The 21,250-nt window shown below is 35.0% G+C and overlaps 1 protein-coding gene across 12 annotated transcripts; it reads right to left on the reverse strand.

Annotated features, from left to right (window-relative positions):
* Nucleotides 1-986: 986 nt before the first annotated feature.
* Nucleotides 987-18,059, reverse strand: LOC108974057 (2,3-bisphosphoglycerate-dependent phosphoglycerate mutase). Of its 12 annotated transcripts, none has more exons than XM_018941656.1 (5): nucleotides 17,910-18,059; nucleotides 5,173-5,315; nucleotides 3,608-3,843; nucleotides 1,348-1,609; nucleotides 987-1,229 (listed from the first exon to the last, which is right to left on the reverse strand). In XM_018941656.1, exons 1-5 carry the CDS (start codon nucleotides 18,002-18,004, stop codon nucleotides 1,057-1,059), a joined length of 909 nt encoding a protein of 302 aa, XP_018797201.1. In that variant the 5' UTR covers nucleotides 18,005-18,059; the 3' UTR covers nucleotides 987-1,056. The 12 variants fall into 12 exon arrangements, with proteins under 12 accessions (XP_018797201.1, XP_018797212.1, XP_018797202.1 ...); XM_018941667.1 differs by lacking the exon at nucleotides 17,910-18,059 and adding an exon at nucleotides 17,689-17,900; XM_018941657.1 differs by lacking the exon at nucleotides 17,910-18,059 and adding an exon at nucleotides 17,604-17,900.
* Between the last annotated feature and the right edge of the window lie 3,191 nt (nucleotides 18,060-21,250).

A 21,250-nucleotide genomic window follows, 5' to 3' on the forward strand; every position in this document is an offset into this window, starting at 1 on the left:
TTTCGAACTTCCGGGTGACTTTATAGCGAATATATCGGCCAATATTATAAAATTGGGTGAAAACTTGGCTTGGCTCAATAAAACCATTACGAGTACAACAAATTTCGAACATCCAGTTAACTTCATTCCATATTCCTTCATGAAACCCAAAGAACATTTTATTAGTATTTGGCATGCTAAAATAATGTATTGTCAAAAAGAAATAAAATCGGGTCTACACTACTCTCAACTTCCATATATCCGTTATATATATATATATATATATAAAGCTTTCACCTGACTTTCAACCGTTCAGGTTGGTCAGAATGTGTGATTTAATGAAACTAAATGGTCAAGTTTTCTTACAAATTATATTATTATATCACATAAATATAATACATCTTATATGAAGATGTTTTTATAATAATTCTTGCTGACGCGAACTAAAATCTGGCAAAAAAATTACGTCTAACATGAGTTAATGGTCAAATCAATGGTAAATACCAAATTTGATTGTAATCCATTTTCGAGTTCGTCAATGTTGAATTATTGCGCAAAATTTTTATACTCTTACAACATGTTGCTACAGAGTATAATAGTTTTGTTCACTTAACAATTGTTTGTATCCCATAAAGCTAATCGAGATATATATAGAGTTATATATACTATCTAAATGATCAGGATGATGGGACGATTTGAATTCCTAACGCCTGTCTGCGTATGCTGTAACTTGAGTAAAAATGAATATATGGAAATTAAACTTGGTTCATGGATTCCTTGCCAGAAAAGGGGACGAGTGGGAGATAGGTATAATCCGTATTGTCGTAGCTTAAAATCAAATAATTAAAGTACTCTTTTTTATATTTTGTATAAAAGATAAGATAATATTTATTGTGCGTTCACAAATCACTTAAATTTACATAGTATACAATAAAAGTAAAATTATACACGGTTACGATTACATTACAAATAATTTACACATTAACTTAAATAGTCTCTTTTCGCAGTTTTTCCATAATTATTATTACATTTATTTGAGTTCAAGAAGTTTTTAGCTTTGAACAAATAAGTACATTTTCATTTGTTTGACTCCCCAATAGAAGCGGTTTTTTGTATCTGTTCGTTCAAGAAGTTTTCATCTGCTAAAAATGTAGTTTTTCCGACTTTTTCCCCTGTTTCCATATTAAATTCAAATACGCAGGGTATGCTATTCGGTACATTCACAGTAGAAATATTCTCATCCGACACTTCTGCAATTATACATAAACATCCGTATCTGATAAGTCAAAAACACATACATATGCATATTCATTTATAAAACATTGAGGGTTGTCTTTATAAAATAATTATAATAATGGTCGCACTTACTATCGATGTGTTTGATCAGGGCACGCGCCACTGTGCCATGTGCTATGATGAGAACTCGCCTGCCTCTAAGCACCTGCTTAAATATGACATTCTCAAAGTACGGTATGACGCGTTGCATTAGAACCTTCAGTGACTCAGTGTCTGGGAATTCCGCCGATGGTATATCTTTGAAGCTCGGATTGTTGCGTATGGAATGATAGTATGGATTGTCTGCTGTGATAGGTGGTGGAAGGACATCGTATTTACGCCGCCACGATTGCACCTATAAGCAATTAGTTCGCATTATTAATTCTTGAAATTCATTCGTAAAAATATAGAGTTAATTAAATAAATACAAGAAAAACGTTAACGTTGGATGCACTGAATCTAAAATACCCTTTCTTAGAGGAACTTGATTTTGGCCGATCAGTTTGTATGGCAGCTATATGGTATAGTGATCTCAAAAATTTCTTTGACGATTGCACCGTTTATCTAGGACAACAACCCGTCCAAATTTCGTAAAGGTAAAAGTTTTCTATAAAAGCACTTGGTTCCGTAGAGCTGATTCAAAATCGGCAGTTTCTTCAGTCCGAAAAAGCTCCAGATCGGATCATTATAGCATACAGCTTTTATGCAAATGGAACGATCAGAATCAAGTTCTTGTCACGAAAATTTGTATTGGCAAAATATGTACAAGAAATTTGGCATGGTCTTATTATCCAAAGTAATACTAAAATATCCGAACAAATGCTGAGAATGGACCTTCTTATTTTTTTAATGGCGGAGACACCGCACCACGCGGTTATAGTCGAGTTAACAGCAGCGCACCTGTCGTTTCTTCTTTTCTCAATTTGGCTCCAATTCGACGTACTAAGTGCGGTCAGGTCCTTCTCTTGTGGAGTTTGGTCTTTGTTCATTGAGAGAGGAGTATACTTCTCAATTGCCTACTCAGTGCGACCAAGCACCTGTTGGCAAGGGTTATTCAGTGATGAATTTCGAGGCTGACAATGTTGTTGGTATTAATACTGGTTTCAAGATAATCAACAGTGACGTGGCAAAACTAACGGCGCGGATGTTTTTTTTTTGAACCGTCGCCCACCCTGGGACCTCGCTTGCATTACTTCAGGGTGGCGTTCCATTTTTCTCATTGAGAGATTTACATCTGCACACCTGCGTCCAGGTCTCGCTTTTTGATGCGTAGCAAGAATGCTGCGTATTTCTGGACAATCCCCCTGTTTGCTTCGCTCTCCAACATGACGCTGATTAAATTGTCAGCGTTTATTGGGCCGACAATGTCTTCTACGGCGGTGCGTTTCCTTTGCCAGCGCTCACATTCGGAGAATGTGTGTTTAGCGTCGTCTTCTGTCGCGTCGTTGTATAGGCATGACGGCTCTTCGACTTTTCCCATTCTGTAGAGGTACTTTTTGAAGTATCCGTGGCCGGAAAGCAGCTGGGTTGCGTAAAAGTCTACTTCTACGAATTTACGGCTTGTCCATGAAGCTGTATCTTTTATCAGCCATCCATTTGCCGCGACTTTCATTCTCCCATCTTTGTTGCCATGATGTTATCGTATCTTGCCTTATTTGTTGTATTGCGCTCTTGTTATTGCCGGGTGATTTCTTTAGCTCCCACAGCTTTTTCCTTTCATATGCTAGAAGGTCGATTGGAGCACTGCCGCTTATAACTAATATTGCGTCGCCTGATACTGTTCTGTGGGCTGATACGACTCTGAGGGCTGCGGTGCGGTACACCCTGGCCACTGCCTTACGCCGGTTTTCCTTTACAAGCGCGTCTGCCCAGATTTTCGCTCCGTATAATAGGACGCTGGTTGTCGTCGACATAAGGAGCTTTCTCTTTTCTTGCCTGGGGCCTCCTATGTTAGCCATTAATCGGATTGAAGAAGTGGCACGGATCACTATCGCATGTATTACCATATATGTATGTAGCTGTAATACAAACCGACCGATCAAGGCAAGTGCTCGTATGGGATTCCTTTTATTTGTGGTTGGTATTTAACCAAAGTTAATTTTTTTTCCACTAATTACGGCCTAAACTATTGAAATTTTATGGTCGGTGTTAAAACTAAAAGATTTTAGTTCAGTTACAAAGTACACTCGTACAAAGTCGCCACCTATTGTTTTAAGACCAATGTGGGGAAAAAGGAAACGCAATAACCGACTTGGGTTTTATTTGATACTATTTTCATCGCATATTGTTAAAAACATTAAGATTCGAGAAATATTTAGAAAGATTGGTTTCTACTTTTCATTCTTGAACTTACTTGCTCCTCTCCATATTTGTCGGCCATGTCGCGTTTGTTGTAACCTGTCAGATTGCCATAGTGTCGCTCGTTCAAATGCCAATCACTAACGACTTCCAAATCACAGAGATTCAATTCTTTTAATATGATACTAAGAGATTGTCGCGCGCGTATTAACGCCGACGAGTATGCAATGTCAAATTTTAAGTTGCTTTCACGCAGTGCTACAGCAGATGTGTTAATTGCATCCTTGGCACCTACCGCAGTGTAGAAGAGAATGTCAAATCTTTAGTTTTGAAATAACACTACACTCGTACAATTTATATAACATGGTAAATGGTATATGATTTAAAGAGTTAAGCCGGTTGGAAAATCCATTATTTGGCTTAAAGTACACTTTAGTGCCCTAAAACGTTATTCAGTTATTGGTCGTTGTAAAAAAATCAGTTTCAATCTGCAGTAGTGTTGAACCTTTGGTGTGTAAGATATATTCAAAAAAAAAAAAATAGTAGTAGGAATAATACAACTGTTATCTTTTCTCTATGTGTACAGTATGAAAGGTTTTAAAAGCGTTCTATTCGAAACGAAATTTTTCAAATCGTAGTAGTTATACTAGGTAATTATATACATCTTATTATCCTAGGAGTATCAACAATTATGGCCTACATCCTACCAATAACGAAGCATATTTACCTTCTCGGCTCTAGTTTCGAATAACCATATTATTTCTGGTACAAAATGGATGTTTCTGTGCCAATAACCGTCGTCTCTGCATATAACCAAGGTTGGGGGAGTTACCTGAATGAATGTTGGAATCAATTGCCTCTAAGATACACTGTCGTCGACTATTTAAGGTTACTAACGAACTTACAGGAGCGGATCCACGGAGCTCTCTGAAGTGTATTATTTACGTTTATAGTATATTTTTTACACATAGACATAACATCGACAAGGGCTCGTATAGTAAATATTGCACGAAATCAAAAAACTTTAGTTCACGGAGAGCTGGGAAGACAAGGCAACAAAATGTGCTTGGCACAGCAAGCTGAAAAATAGCCAGTTAGAAGAGCGAGAGAAACGTAAGAATATTCACAGGCGGGAAAAATTATTTTTGCAGAAACACAGAAACACTGCCCAACCAAATCGACAAAATTATTTGGGCTGCATTTCCAGATAAAAAAACATTTAAAAATCAGCTTTGTTGTTATTATAAACATAGCATAAGGGCATTAATTACAAGTGGTAGGGGTGCAGTTAGAAAAGCCTTGCTTCTCTCAAGGTCAACTATGTTTTCACAAGTGTAATTTACAAATTTTTGCATCGCACGGAAAAGCTTCCAACAGAGTATGTAAAAAGAAGAGAAAAAGCTGATTGCCTATGAATGTATTCTTTTCCAAAAAACCATCAAACAGACTTTATTCACTTTGCAAATATGAGCAAACAACAAAAACAGATATGAAGTACATAAATACACTTCTAAAATAAATATTTAATTAATTGCAATGTAATGAGAATGAAAAAGTTAAAGCTCATAAGTTAAAATCCATGTACATGTATGTGTATTTGCTTTGCTGTATTTTAGTTACCTTGTTCACTCAAGTCGGCATCGTGCCAGCCGCAAAAGAGATTTAGCTTATTCCACTCACTCTCACCATGTCGTATGATCACCAGTTGGTTCGTCTTCATATTTAGTTGTTTTGCCTTTGCCGCCGGGCACACTGACTTGAAACTGTTAATGCAAAAGATGAGAAAAATCATCTTATTAAATATGCATATTATATAATAATTATTGTATGTAAACAACTTTTTTTAATTCCATTTATACATCAGTGTTTATATTATTTTAAATGTATTTGCTATTACCTCATTCTAATATCATTAAATTTTTTTTTTCTCACAACATGTTGCACAGACTATAATAGCTAACAGTTGTTTGAGATGTCTACCGTTAATCGCATTTTAAACTACTTTTCCGTTTTAAGATATTCATTATGTTTTATACCCTGAATCCGTATATTAAGTTTTCATTTGTTGGAATCGCTGATATCATCTCACAACTATAGCGTACGAGGTGTGTTCAAAAATTATCGCAAATTTTGAATTTTCGCGGGTTACGTTGGGTTATGTTGGTACTCATGTCTCTCACTTATGCCGACAAGCTCGGCCATTTTGAATGTTTATTTAATTATTGACAGCTGCCTTGCTTGCATGTGTTTTGGATCGTCTTCGATTTTTACCTATTCAAAAAAATGGATCAAAGAACCTGTATAAAATTTTGTGTGAAAAACGAAACTAAGTGCGCGGATGCATTCCGAATGTTGACTGTGGCATACGGAGAAGCTACCTTGGACCGAAGCAACGTTTAYCGATGGTACAAAATGTTCTCAGAAGGCCGAGAAGATGTGACGAAAATTGGCGTTTGCACCACGATAACGCTCCTGCACACACATCGTTGCTTGTGCGCGACTTTTTGGCCAAAAACAACACACTAATGATGCCGCAGCCACCGTATTCCCCAGATCTGGCGCCCTGTGGCTTTTCTTGTTTCTAAACTGAAGAGGTCCATGAAAGGACGACGTTACGCTTCTCTTGACGAGATAAAGACGGCATCAAAGGAGAAGCTGAAGAAGATAAAAAAAAATATTTTTTAAAGTGCTTCGAAGATTGGAAAAACCAAAATTCGCAATACTTTTTGAGCCCACCTCGTATAGCTGCCATACAAACTGAACAATCAAATTCATGTTATTAAATGAAAATATTTAATTTCTTTGTAAAGGGTATTTTAGCTTCGGTGCAATCGCAATTTATGTTTTGTTTATTATGAAACAGTTTGCAAATATACCAAAATCGAACTACAATCACATATACTTTCTATATTATTCCGTTTGATTCTCAATAGCTATATATACGTTCTAATAAGAGATAAATGAAGAACCAATTTGTATATCGAAATAAACTCCGAGGAGAATAGGGTCTTTAACATATACTATGATATTCTCATCAAAAAATGCTCATATTAGTTGGTTTCGGGTACGGGTAAATAGCCCATAACTTGGCACCCCCAAGTACCTGGTCTGATTGACTTTATACTTTATCCTTTCATATTTGGTGTAAAAATTGGGAAAAATCGAAAAAAGATCCATTCATACCCATCGTATTTATATTATAATTATTCCCATTTCTTTAATTGGCTTTGTTATGCTTTAACATTATGAGAGCATATAATATTCGATTCCATTCGAACGTAGTTTTTCCTTACTTTTTTATATCTGAATAACGTAAGAGCCTACCCCAAATGCCCGTCGGAAGCCTTTGCAATTAGAAAAACTGTATTCTCGCAAATGTAAGATGTGTGTGCTATTTTTATCACATTCATATTTATACTAAAATCTAAGCATGGTATCAAATGAACCAAAATATAATGAACTGTTTAAAAACTTTAATTTGAACTAGAAGAATCGGATCTTTGACGAAGAAATTTTACCAATTGCTGTAATATTTAGAGCTTATGACCTTGATCACTGTCGGAAGCATCCTCATTATTTTAACTGTTCGAACGTCTTCATTTCCTTTTCGACGAAATTTTGGTCAATACGTGCCGCTTGCCGGCTTTCATTTGGCGTTCGTCCAATAAGATTGTTTTTTATTTCCGCGCTTTTACTGACATACATATTATATATACGAGTACAGTTGCGTGCAACTAATTAACAACGACATGCCGAAAATATTTTGCGAATATTTGCCTAAAATACCGACGGAACAAAAGATGTCTTTAATAGTTTCTTTCACATTAAAGTATATCTCTCGAAAACTGTTTAGTCATCTCACAAGAGAATGGCAAGTCATACGGCGAAGCCGAAAGGTCGCTCATAATTTCGAAAAGAATGAAATTTAATGCTCTTCAGCATAGGCATGGATAACATGATATGAAACTCTCTGAATCGGGATAGCGCCGTTAAAATGCACAGTTTTTGTAACTTTTGACATGGTGCTACTATGGATAGAAATAAATAGTGATTTTTTAATGCATTTCATGGATTGTTTTCATTACGTTACTTTCCACAGGAAAGCATACATAATTAAAATTTGAATAAAAAGCGACATTCCCCATATTATGCTCTTATTTATGTACATATCTGTTTTAATAGGAAATGATTTTCAAAATTATCTTTCAATTATACAAAATATTGAAAATAAAAAATCAATTATATATGTTATATATTAGAAATGAAATATGCTACGAGATGATGTGCTCTCTCATGAAGCAATGAGAGGAGTTTTGATTCACATTATCCATGATTATAACAAAATAAGACTACAAATCGAGTTCTACACAGAAGGAGAGCGCGTAGAACGACAACAAGACAAGACGAATTGACTATTTGCGAATCACGAAAGGAATGAAAATAAGAATGCAAGATTCGTTGTTACTGGTAAAAGTCGATTGCGAGAAGCAGGACTAGTTGGAAGGATTTCGAGGAAAAAGCCAATGTTTATTGATATACAAAAAATCGTTTGGATATCATTTAAAATACCGAATAAAAAGGAACTGTTTTCTGATGATACAAGGATGACCGGAGACTGTTTAGATAGAAAAGTTATGTAAGGCCCCCATAATGAAAAGAGTGGGTTCCTAGATACATTCCTAAACAATATAATGCTTTAGGGTGCAATTTCGTTGCTTGGTATCTTACCTTTATTCAATATTGATGGGCAAATGTATCAATTTGTGGACATATATAACAAGTATAAAGTATAAGAAAACCCACACTCTCAATAAAGTCTGCTGGAAGTTCGAAACTAATTGTGCCTTTAAAAAGTACCTAATGCGTTGCTAATTAGTTGCACGGCACATTTAGTCTTTAAATTATTAAAAAGTCAAGTTTAAATAGCACTGGTTTTCGAGATGTGAATTGGTGAAATATTAGTTTCTTGTAAGGCAAAGTTTCACAGTTTAAAAGAAAGAGAGAGAGAGAAAAGAAACCTACTATTGTTTGATATAATATCGTTGTTAATTAGTTGCACGCAACTGTATACATATGTATATAGTATGTACACATGTACTTTGCGAATGCGACTTTGTCAGCTGATTAGAGGATTTTGCCTCTTGTTTATTGAATTAAAAAAAAAGAAAAGATTTTTTGATATTACTCGGAAGCTAACATCTAATTGCTGTGTAGTGGTTGGGTGCACTTTCTACAGCTAGAAAAGACAGAGGCCGACAAAATTATTAGTTACTTCATTTAAAGTAGACAGTAATATTTATCGGTCTTTGACTTTGTGATATTAGTTTTTGTTTTTATTAAATGAAATAATTTTGCACTTCCTTTCAGTTTTCTTTTACTTTTAGGCTTCAACACTTTGTTGGACCTATGGTATTAAATTTAGCATACATTACGTACTTGTATTAACCGAAACTTTCGCTCACATTTTTCATTCTTGTCACTTGCGAGTAATCGCTGCAATCAGCTTTTATGTTATCTGATTACACGCTAATTATAGTGTCATTAGTTGTGAAACATTATTAACTCATACTGCTGTCTCCACCATCGTTTGCCTCCACCACAAACACGCGCCGTAACAAATTTTTTTCACTCATGAAAAATGCTCGCAAAGACAGACCTCCGACGACAAGAACTAATCAGAATTAAGGAATTATACCTCAACATCAAATGTATTCACTTCTCATTCTTTTTCAAACTATGCATATTGGACACCAGCGGGAGGTAATACGCGGCCAAATGTCACAAAAATGTAGGCTAAGTTCACCTCCTTCAGAAACACTGCTTTTAGTACATATGTATGTATGTAGCTTTGAGTGAGAATGCAAAAAATTTCACTCCAGCGTGAATTGTGGATCAGCAGCGATGTTCAGATGTTCGAAACTTACGCGGTCCAAGTGTTCTGCATTGTTTTGCTCTGTGTTAGACGGTGGAAAACTGACTGTGGACCGACTCAACGTAGACTACGACTGGTTCTGAATACTTGGCTACACTGTTTTCGAGCTATTTAGCTACCAGTTCTCTTTTTGCACTCATACATATATACACACATACCTATACTATAAAGCTTTGTAGTCTTTTTATTGAATGTAAGTGTATGCACGTGTGTTTATAGATCTCGCAATTTAAAAGATCAGCGATTCTACTTTGTGTGTTGTTTTGTGTATTGCAGTTTTGGCGCGTTTTGATACAAACGGTGGTCACGTCAGTTGCTGCTGATAATGCGAGAACTTCAGATTATTGTTGTATTTGTTCTTTTTTTTCTCTATACTTTATTGTTATTTGTCTGTTTTGATTTAGCTATCCGTTGTTAGCGTTTATACGTAAATATGGACAAACTGTAAGCGTCAAAATGAAGTGTACACCTCTATTTGTATACATCTCTGCTTTGTTGCAATACTTTAAAAAGCAGTTTTGAGAAAATATTACTGAACGTAAAGCAAGCCTAAGCCCTCTAAAAGATAAGAATTATTGGTTTTTTGAATATGGATAGAAAAAACAACAATTTGAAAGCAATAAAAAATTGTGCACATTTGAAATAGAGTTGACTGCTCGATTAGTTCGTGTGGCAGTTATATGTATACTATGATCCGATCTAACAGGTTATTCGAAGATTGTATCGTTTCTTTAAAAAATAATCCGAGTTAAATTTCGTGAATATATCTTGTCTAATAAAAAATTTTCCACAAAGGGAAACCTATACGCTATAGGGATCCGATATCTGCGATTCCGGCAAATGAGCAGCTCCTTCGAAAAGAAAAGCCGTCTGCAAAACATCATCGATATTTTAAAAACGGACTCACTAGTTCGCGTAAACATATGTATGCATATAAATCGACGGACAGATAGATGAACATGGCTAAAACGTCTCAGTACGTCCTGCTGTTCAATTATATCTGGTTATTACAAGCAAGTTTAAGAAGAAACTTCATATACCTTATTCAGGGTATAATAAATAAATAATTGTCTATTGCTCAATATTTTATTCGTTGATTCTACGTTTGATTAACTGTTCCTATTTCACTGGTATTTCGATATCACTCATTTTATTATGTAAGCACATATTTTTTGCCCTTCTTGCAGTAAAATCTATTCCAAAGAACAATGTGGGTTTAACCTTTTCAATAATTGCCTGTCGAGTGAAAATTTTGATAGGATTCAGGTCTGGTTATTGTGGTACTTCTAGTTCTTCCATCTCCAAATAACGTTTTATATTTTGCAAATACTTCAAACATTGCATGATCATCTCATTGTTGGAACTAATTTTTATTCTAGATGTCGTTGATAGTTTCTCTATATATGAATGCACTTGAAGTTGCATTACCTTTTCTGGAAGAGGCCTTTGTGTGTACGATAGTTTTTTCATTCGGTCGGTCTACCAATATGAGATCGTAGACTTTTTAAGTGGATCATCGAAAACCGGGTTTCCGCCAGAGGAAACTTTGAACCAATTTTTGATGAAATCGATCCTTTGTATATAGCATCCAGGCTCGATTTGATTTAATGCACAAATACTCTTCTAAACGTAAGAATCAAATCATCAAATGATATTGCTACTTCCCCTTTTTTTTAAATCCGTAGATACGTCTCCTTCCACTTGCGATTCGACCTGTCTCTCTTGGATGGTGGTACTAACGGATGGTACTAACGGGTAGTAAAACTAAGATGTGTATACGTATATTGAAGAACGAGAGGAGTAATATTTAAAGTGTGCTGTATACTTTATTTTGACGCTCATAGTACATACCATACGATAGACAACCACTTAACAGATCAAAGCAGACAAGAGTTTCGCTACTGGCTGCACCCCATTCTTCTGTATGTGTGTATTGTTTACTGTTTCCACGCTTATTATTTCATATGCGTGGTTTTGTATAATTATAACTATATACGTTATTAGATCTTACACTTTTGTCCAGCTTGTTTATAGCATTTTTCCATTATTTATTTTAATAGTATTTTTCTTTGTTATTCGAATTGCCGGTCTGCGCAATTTAGCGTTTGGCGTTTGGCGCTCGAATGCTTGCTAATAATTTATTCATAATAACCCACAATTGGTTATTTATTTAAATAAGTTTTATTTCGTGCTATTGGTATTGGGGCTTGCTATGGATAGGAATGTAAGTTAGCTCCTCCATTGCCCTTGCGGCTTATTGTCTACGCTGGTTTTGCATACTTACATATGTACATATATTCATCGGAAAAGAATTTCTGTATATTTATATTTCTTTATGATTATGAAAATATTGTGGTAAAAAAATATTTGAATGTTATATTAAATTTCTTATTATCTTGAGGTTTGAAGAAAGGAAAAAAACGTTGGGGTCGGAATAGAAGAACATATCGAATACAGAAGCAATTTAGGGCGGAATTTATGCAATTTTGCTTTCGTTTGTAATAATTGGTCGGTCGTTTGAGACCTCGCATGGTAGCCAACTTGACAGAACTTACATATACACAAATATTTATGAACTATAAGATCAAGTTATGCCTTTGATACTTTGCAGATACTGTTATCTCGACTATTTTGTGATTTTACGACATTTTTGTCTGTAACGAGTTCTTTTGGACATTCACTGGATCCATAGTCTTCAGAAAGGTTGAGTTTAGGAATTCTTTTAGAAGTAGTTGCTTTGCCTTTGAGCCCGGTTAACACTCATCGAGCAACTATGCTGAAACTGACATCATTACCATTGACAGCTTCAATTGGTTTATTACAAAATCTTCGTTGTTGATGAATTTCCTAGTGCATATTCAGTGTTCAAAAATAATCGACATCAAACAACTATTTGACGATGCTTGTGCGTTATTATTGATAATCAGCAGAATTGAAGACTGTTGAAATTATTTTCAATTACAATTGTTCATAATATAAAATATCAACACTGAAAATAAATTATTAAAATTAGTTTATATATTTATAAATAATAGCATTCGACTCTGATTTTGAATTATTTTAAGAAAATTTCAAACATCTTGAAGACAACTTTTATAATTCCTACATATACATATATCGAGATTGGCAACCCAGCGTTATGAGAGAGCAAACAGCTGAAACGTTTCTACAGCAAAAATCCAAATGCCGTGGATTCCTACGGCATCCTATGGCAAAGAGAGAAGGGAGTAACGTTTTTCGCTGTTCACCTACATTGCGCGCCCATAAGATAGGTCGTATCAGGTGACAAAGGCCACGGACCTACGTTTTTGGTTGTTTGGGCTATTAAGCCAACGAATTTTCCATCCATCATAGCACTTGGAAAAATTCTCCGTCGTGATGGCCATCAGAACCTTCTTCGATTCAGCTTTTATATCCTCAATAGAGTCAAAACGGTATCCTCGAAGTAGTCATATGAATTTGATGAATAGTCAGAAGTTACACGAAGGTCGAATGAGGTGGTTGTGGTACGATATTAGTTGAAAATGTGGACAGACATAGAAAAAATCGAAGAATTCACTTTTAGAGCCTCACAAAACGACGCATATCTCAAATACTAATGAATATTTGAATTTAGCATAGATGTCACTAACAGTACTACCAACTTACAGAAAAAACATAAATTAAAAATTCACCGTTCCGATGTTGGTGGTTCCAAGAAATGAGTTTCTTGGAGAGAATAGGAGGAGTGCAAAATTTTAGATGGATAACTCAAAAAATGAGGGACGACTTGAAGTCCGGACGTGGCTACATTAACTCAATGATCTCGTGATGATACCTTCTGGTTGTTACAAACTCCTTGCAAACTTAATACATATAGCCAAGGTATAAAAATGTTCACTTAATAACACGGTCTTTTAATAATTATTCTGTTGGAAGGACGAGACCAGCTGTTTGTTCTAGTAATTTATATAAGAGAAAACAGGCATATATGAACTTTGATCACTCTAGCCCAATTCGCGTATTCTTGACAACAATCATATATGATGAGATGAGATTCAAAATTTAATTCTTTGGAGTCCGTAAAATTTATTTTTACGAGTATTCACTCACCTTCACTTCACTCAAAATACATGTATATGTAACTTTTATATCTTTACTTTATTCAGGATTATTGGCGACTTTACGTCCTTCGCTTTTTCAGACGAAAAAAAATATACGAAAATAATAATGTTTATCATGAAACAGTTTGAGTAATGAGTGTTAAGATATCCAAAAATCTGTTTACCATTTTGATTTTACAATAAAAAATTTTGTAAAAGGGTTCTGTAATATCACATCAAATGGGCATTTCTTTATGCTTATCTTATTAAACACATTTTACTTTTCTACTGTATATCTTTTGTGTGAGCACTTGTGTGTGCTCAAATAACTTAACTATTAGAGTAAAATAATATCCCCAGCACTATTAACTTTCTTTCGAAATTTGGTAACTGGTATATCAGAACGTGAGAACATTCATATGTAAAAATTTGTTTATATAATATCAAATTAGACAGAAAAAAATCGAATTTGGGGGTGGAGAGAGGCAGACAAGTAGAATCACTTTGGAGAAACAATACTGGTACATAAATATGTATATTATTATTGAACCCTGCCAACAGACATTGCTAGGACTTCGCCATACAAATATACCAAATGCTTGTTTATATCGAATGAAGATTTCACTAATGTATGGCTGCTGTATTGATGTATGGAGAGTGGCGAAATTTAATTTTTGTGAATGCTATACCTAGCAAATGTGTCTTATCTGCACACACTGTTTCTCATTTAACTATATTAGTCATTGAGAGCTTTCTCAAATAGCTAAGAAGTCAGTTATCACTTTTCTTATGTTGTTCGCCTTAAAATATGCAATGTTATTAATAGATAATCACTTAATACCGTTAATAATAGCGAATGAGTCACAGTAATTGGCTTAGACGTACATACCTTACTTTTACAAATAACTTCGCTTCGCAATAAATGCCTTAAAATAGGTTTATACTTTATTATGCAATTTGTTGCTGTGTCTTAACCACTTTCATGCCGAGTATCAACTGATGTACTCGTATTTACACATTCACTTATATACGCATTGGCCAACAAGTGACACATTCTATTCATTTATAAATACACGCATATATTTACAGTGCATATGTGCTCGTACATCTACATACAAAGATACTATATATTTGTGTTCATTCTCACTGTTGTCCAATGAGCGAATGTAGCGATCAAAAAGATATTACGATGCTGACAATGAAACAGAAATGTTGGTAAGCTGGTAGTGTCTGGTGAAGAAAAAAATGATACACAACATAAGAATCGTATTTGGTTATAAATGTAATACGTAATTAATTTTGCACACTATAAAGCATGTAAACAGACGAAGAAAACAAATATGAGAATTCGCCCAGTACTTCTAAACCAATCTGTGGCAGCAGCAGCAAGATGCCGGTAGTCAAATGTCATAAAATGTGGAATTTACATCTCACATGGAGCGACAGTGAAGCTGTAAAGGTACATAAAGTAGATTTGTGCAAGGTTGCCAGTTTGAATTTGTTAATAATGAAGAGCTGTGTGTGTGGAAGTGAATTGAGTTGGCGCCAAAACTGTCAAAATTAATTTCCCCATGCTGGGGCTATTGATTATCATAGCCATTGATTGGAAACATACACAGTTTCAACAAACATGCACACGTACTTACATGCATATGCATGCAGGTGCTGCCTTCCTTGATGGTACTCTGATTGTTTGAAGAGAATTATTTAAGCGAATAACAAGCAGCATTTTGTTTACTTGTCGCCTCGATTTTGGCTTATTTGCCGTGTCGTACCTCGTTAGTGTTTCTGGGTTCATCGAGGCGTAACTCACGCGTTCATTGACTAACAAATTATGTTTATATGTACATATGTATGTATTTTCTCTGCTGATAAACCCGCTTTATGATAGTAATACTGCATAAGCCCTGCATCAAATCAACGCAAAGCCGCAAATCTGCATTTTTTAAACAAAGATAAAAATTATTATCTGGCTTAGAAATCCGAAAACTGGTTATATTAGTAGTTTTAACAAAAAAAAAACGTTAACTTCTTCTGCACCGAAGCTAATATACCCTTCACAGCTGCATTTTTTTGTATTAACTATTTTATTAATTTTACCTATACGCTATAGTAATCCAATCTGAACAATTCGGAGATTATATTATCACCTTAAGCAGTAGTCCATGTCAAACTTCGTAAAGATACCACTTCAAATGCAAAAGTTTTCCATACAAGCCCTTGATTCCGATCGTTCAGTTTGTATGACACCTATATGCTATAGTTAACCGACTAATCTGCGCCAACTTTTGTGAAGATACATTGTCAAATGTGAAAGCTTTCCATACAAGAACTTGATTCCGATCGTTCAGTTTGTATGGCAGATATATATGATACAATGTTCCGATATCGGCAGTTGCGACAACTGAGCAGCTTCTTGAAGATAAAATGACGTTTGCAAAATTTCAATTTTCAGCTCAATATACTGATCATAATATACAATATATAATATATAATTTATAGGGTCTCCGACGGTTTTTTCTGGGTGTTACAAACTACGTGACAAACTTAATATACTCTGTTTAGGGTATAAAAATAGTGTATACACATATACGTATAAATGACTACTCATTTTATAGCACAGAACCATTGATCTAATAAAATGATTCATCTGGTGCTTTTTTGCTTATTTGAATTTTAGACAGTGATGTCTAGTTGCAAACTGCATAAATCCTGGCTAGTTTGCTGCTCCAATTAGGTTAATTAGTTATTAATTAGTAGACGTAAAATGCTATAATATAGCTTATATGTATGTATGCATATGGATATTATATTGTACATATGTATGTATATACATAGGTATGTAAATGGTTATACATACATACATATGTTATTCCATGAAAACAATATGTAAGGAAATTAAGTAATAATTAATCAGAAAATGCAATTTCTTTAATCAGAGAATTTTCAGTTTAATCCGTATTATTAACTGAACAAGGAGGAGTTATCGTCATCAGTGCACTTGAATTTTTTTAAGCTGTTAAGACAATAAAAATATCATTTGCATAGGAAAAACAATATACTAAGCTTTCAACCATTTCCACTATGTTGAACGTGGCAATCGCACATATTTTAAATTGGATTACTTTCCTATTAAAATATGCTAAAACAATGCAATTTTTAGTATTTGACCTGTGTAGGACCTTCCCATGTTCCCATTTCAATAATAATTTGTATCGTTCATGTTGAAAGTTGGGAGAGATCGTACAGATGTTAAATATATTAAAAAATTGTGTTATTTTAAAAAAAATTTAAGTAATAAATGTGTCTTGAAAGACCCATGAAACAAACCATTACAGGGGGATTAACATAAGTCCAGCAAATTTAAACCAGTATATGGATAACATATAAGGAAACTGAGAACATGTCCTAGATGAATGTAATAAACGAATAGTAATGTTGGGTTGTTTAAATGAGAGAAATCAGAGAATTTCGAACTCACCAGAATTAACAGAAAATTGATGGTTGAAAAAGCTCAACGGAAAATATTATATATTCTTATACGACCTTAACGTCCGATATATAGTAGTAGATAGTGAGCCCAAGCATGTTGATGGTAGTAAATGTTTTCACTTATACATAGTCCATTATATACATATTTTAAGCAATGAGAAGAAATTGCCGGTTTTGAATATTTGTCAACAGACAATGAACTAAATAGAAAAGTAGTTGTCGGCACTAACAATTTTACTATAATATAAAGATTTTTTTAAACCGCATTTCATGTGATTTATCAATGGCAAATGTCATAACATAGGCGTTGCCAGGTATGATTTAAATGGAGATAAAGCAATATGTTACATATTCGTCTACTTCCGATTGGTTACCAAACTAGCTTCTCAAACACAAGGGTGTAAATGCAGTAACAACAGTCAAGGACCAAGAGGTGTTGTGTCTTACTTATTTCATATCCTATTTATGTTTGAATTGTGTGTTAATTTCGTCAGCGCAAACTAACATTAAACTCATCGTAGTGGATTCTGTATGGTGGCAATTACATTTTGCAAGCGATTGACTTGAGAAAGCGCATAGGGGTTTCCTCTGCAATAAAATATTTCCGTAACACCGATTTTTGATAATTACTTGTTTATAATATGTATAAGAGTGTGAACAATTCTTAAGCACTTCTATGCCCGATTCTGCTTATTTTCATATCTCTTAATCACTTTTTATAGCTTTTGAGCTCACAAGTTTTAATCTCTAAACACATTCACATAGTTTTTTGCTAATATACTTTTCTCTCGTCTTATTCACACATCGATTTATGACAATTTTACATTTAAAATTTTAAAATATTTGTTTACTATTTTGACATTTTACTCCATGTTTTGCAGCAAAAGTAATTATTTATTTGGTTGAGAAAATTCCGAAGTTTTACTTGGTGAAGTGTTACGAGCATTTGGCACAAATGTTTGGTTTTGCTTCGTGAAGCAATGGAAATGAACTACGACTGACAACTGATATATTTGTGAGTATACCTTTGTGCTTGCACGATGCCCTTTTACTTTGGGAAAAATCAATAGGTGATTGTTGTTTGGTCAACTCAGAGCTCAAATTGCGATTTGGCAAGTAAATAACCTCGTAAGCTGGCAGCTGTTCACTCTTCAGCTGAAGTGCGAACAGCCGTTCGCTCTTTCTCAACTCAATGTTTACTTTTGTAACATTGAAATATTGGAAATGCTGTGGAGTTGAAATAGGTCCAAAAGCCTCCACGTGTAAATTCAGAACCATTTTATCATTTTAATTACATATTGTAGATCACTCAAGCGTCTAATTATTGACTTTTGGTAAACTCAAAGTACGTGGAATTTACATGCTCTATTCAATAAACAGTCGATGTACGATTGTTATTATAATTTAATTGTTATAATATCGTAGAGAGATAGAGAGGGAACGAGGTCAGAACTAACAGGTCAATTGAAAGCCCCTGACCTGACACGTAGATGGCGCTACGCCTTCAAAAGGCGCGTGTATATGGTAAATTCCAGATGCCACGGTTTCTTAGAAAAACGAAAATCATTATATACATATAAATATAATACATATGTACATATATGGGAGATGTGGGTAGTAGCATGCCGATTTTATCTATTTTTCTCAATACCACATACTAAAAATCAATCATATAGTATATATTAAAGTCAACCGGATGTTCGAAAATCCATTAATTATTAATAATATACATAGGGTAAATTTTTTGCTCTATTTGATCAATTTTTGGTAAAAAGAGTAAAATACTCTTTCTCATGTTCGTTGAGATAACTCACATATTTGTTAATACGTACATACATATATGCGGTACAAAGTCATCCGGTAATTCGAAAATCTTTTTATTAGGTATAAGGGGGCTAAGGGAAATATTGGTCCGATTCAACCCATATTTGAATTACCATTATAAGCGAATAATTATCCCTTAATTTTCATCTCACACAGTGACCGACATTTTGGATCAAATGTCAACTATAGGTACCGGGTTCTAAATATCTGCTACCTAGGGGCATGAATAGTTTTGATTGGATTTGAACAATTTTTGGTCACAAGAAATTATTCGTGCAAGATTTTTCCCGTTATATTAATTACTTCTTCATTTGTATACTGGAAAGGAAAGAGTCAGATGGAAATTTAAATTGTGCTGTATGAGAAGTAGGCGTGGTTTAGCCCATTTTCACTCTGTGACATAAGAAGGTAAGAAGAATGCCACGTACTAAATTTTGTCAAAATCGGTCATTCGGATACAGAGATGTGGGTTTTCACCAAAAACAGGGCGGGACCACGTCCACTTTTTTTCATTTACAAGTGCTCCTTGGTACTGCGATCCTCTGTACCAAATTACAGATTTATATCTTAATTTAGTGCTTAGTTATGCTTTATACGTTTTCGATTAATGGCGATTTGTGGGAGTGGCAGTGATCCGATTACGCCCATCTACGAACTCGAACTTGTTTGTACTAAGTTTCATAGAGATATTTTATTTTTTACTCAAGTTACAGCTTGCACGGGAGGACGGATGGTCAGACATACAGTCAACCGGATTCCTCCTCATCCTGACCATTTATACTATATATATATAACACTATATCTATCCCGTTAAGTTTTAGGTGGTACGTACAACCGTTATGTCAACAAAACTATAATACTCTGTAGCAAAAGGTTTCAAGAGTATAAAATTGGGGTTGCTACTAATCCAACTCCCACTACATATCGTCTCAAAAAAAAATTTAATTGATTTTCTGATAATGATGCCCTACCCCATATATCAAAATTTACAGTTTCTGCCATCCTATACATATAACCAAATTGCAGCCAAATTTCATTTTTTCATTTAGAAGATTTTCTTGTTTATTACCGCATTTTTCCTCTCTTGAAAACTTGTGATAAATGATGTTATGATATTTTGCATTTAACAATCCCGGATTTTAGTTCTTCTAACGACTTATTCCGAATATGCCGGTCAGTGTATGAGTTGTATATAGTATATGTCGGAGCGCTTATGCTTGTATTTTGTATGTCACTGTAAATGCGTATGTTGTAGTGCAATATTTTGTAGGTAACTGTATGTGCCATAATGTTATTTGAAGTAGGCGACGCATTGTAACAGGACTATAGAAACTGTTACTGAGTGAGGTCTGATCGTATTCTGCGAACAGAGTGAAGAGACTCAGAAACCGTTAGCTACTTTTAGAGCAATGAAAGGGTGCGTATACAATTAGGCGCTATGTCCTCGCAGAGTCATTTCAAGAGGTGATCTTGATGGGAGCAGAACTCGCTGTGCTCGTAAAAATAAAAATAACAAGTGATGTTATTGAATAAAGTATCCGTAATAGTGTGAAGTGAAGTGATATGGAGACTTCTACAAGTAAATCTTCTACATCAGAAGTGGGATCGGCAAGCCAAGAATCGTGCCAAATCCTCGCAGCGCTGGAAGTGCAGAACCGGAATCTAATGGACATAATCAAGTCCATGCAGATACCAAGACCGGTAACAGACGCAAGGCCTGTCCACGTTGCTTTGCCAAAATTCAATCCGATTTCCCTGGAGCGAATGCCTCCGCATGGTGTACAACGGTGGACCTTATTTTTGAGGAAAATACTCTAGAAGGCGGCGCACTTGTGATAGCGTTAAGTAAGGCGCTAGACGGCAGCGCATCTCAATGGTTATCACAAATATACTTCGCAGGCATAACCTGGACTCAATTTAAAGAGTTATTTATTCAACGCTTCGTGGGAGTCGAGACAACAACAGTAATTTTATTGAACGTTATAAATGGTCATCCTAAATATAGAGAAGGGTTTGCAGAATATGGTAGCCGAATTGTTACGTCACACCTGTCCAAGTGGAAAAATAAAGATTTGGAGGAAATCGCAGTGTCGGTAGCGTTGGCTCACATGGCGCAAATCGATAACAGTTTGTTGCGATGGATATATACCACCAACGTAAAAAGCCGCAACGAGCTACAACAACAACTGCAGGCTCACGATTTTCAGAAGCGTAATACGGAAGACGATGCAGCTGGCCCAGAGCGGAAGAAGTTGAAAATCCATTTGGAAATAAGATTAATAGATCCACAAAAGACAGTACAGCGCTGACCATATAGACTTAGTGAAGAGGAGAAAGAGCACGTACGTTATAAAATTGATGAGCTCCT

Source organism: Bactrocera latifrons, unplaced genomic scaffold (assembly GCF_001853355.1).
Source record: "Bactrocera latifrons isolate USDA-ARS-PBARC rearing strain unplaced genomic scaffold, ASM185335v1 scaffold_52, whole genome shotgun sequence".
NCBI lineage: Eukaryota > Metazoa > Arthropoda > Insecta > Diptera > Tephritidae > Bactrocera > Bactrocera latifrons.

Bases quoted from the DNA above. Each gene is read 5' to 3' on its own strand.
- LOC108974057 (XM_018941656.1), bottom strand. From the start codon at position 18,004: ATGCTCGTAACACTTCACCAAGTAAAACTTCGGAATTTTCTCAACCAA. The intron at 1,610-3,607 runs GTAAGTTCAAGA...AATTGCTTATAG, and splicing joins ACAAATATGGAGAGGAGCAA to GTGCAATCGTGGCGGCGTAA. The intron at 1,230-1,347 runs GTAAGTGCGACC...GTATAATTGCAG, and splicing joins CCTGATCAAACACATCGATA to AAGTGTCGGATGAGAATATT.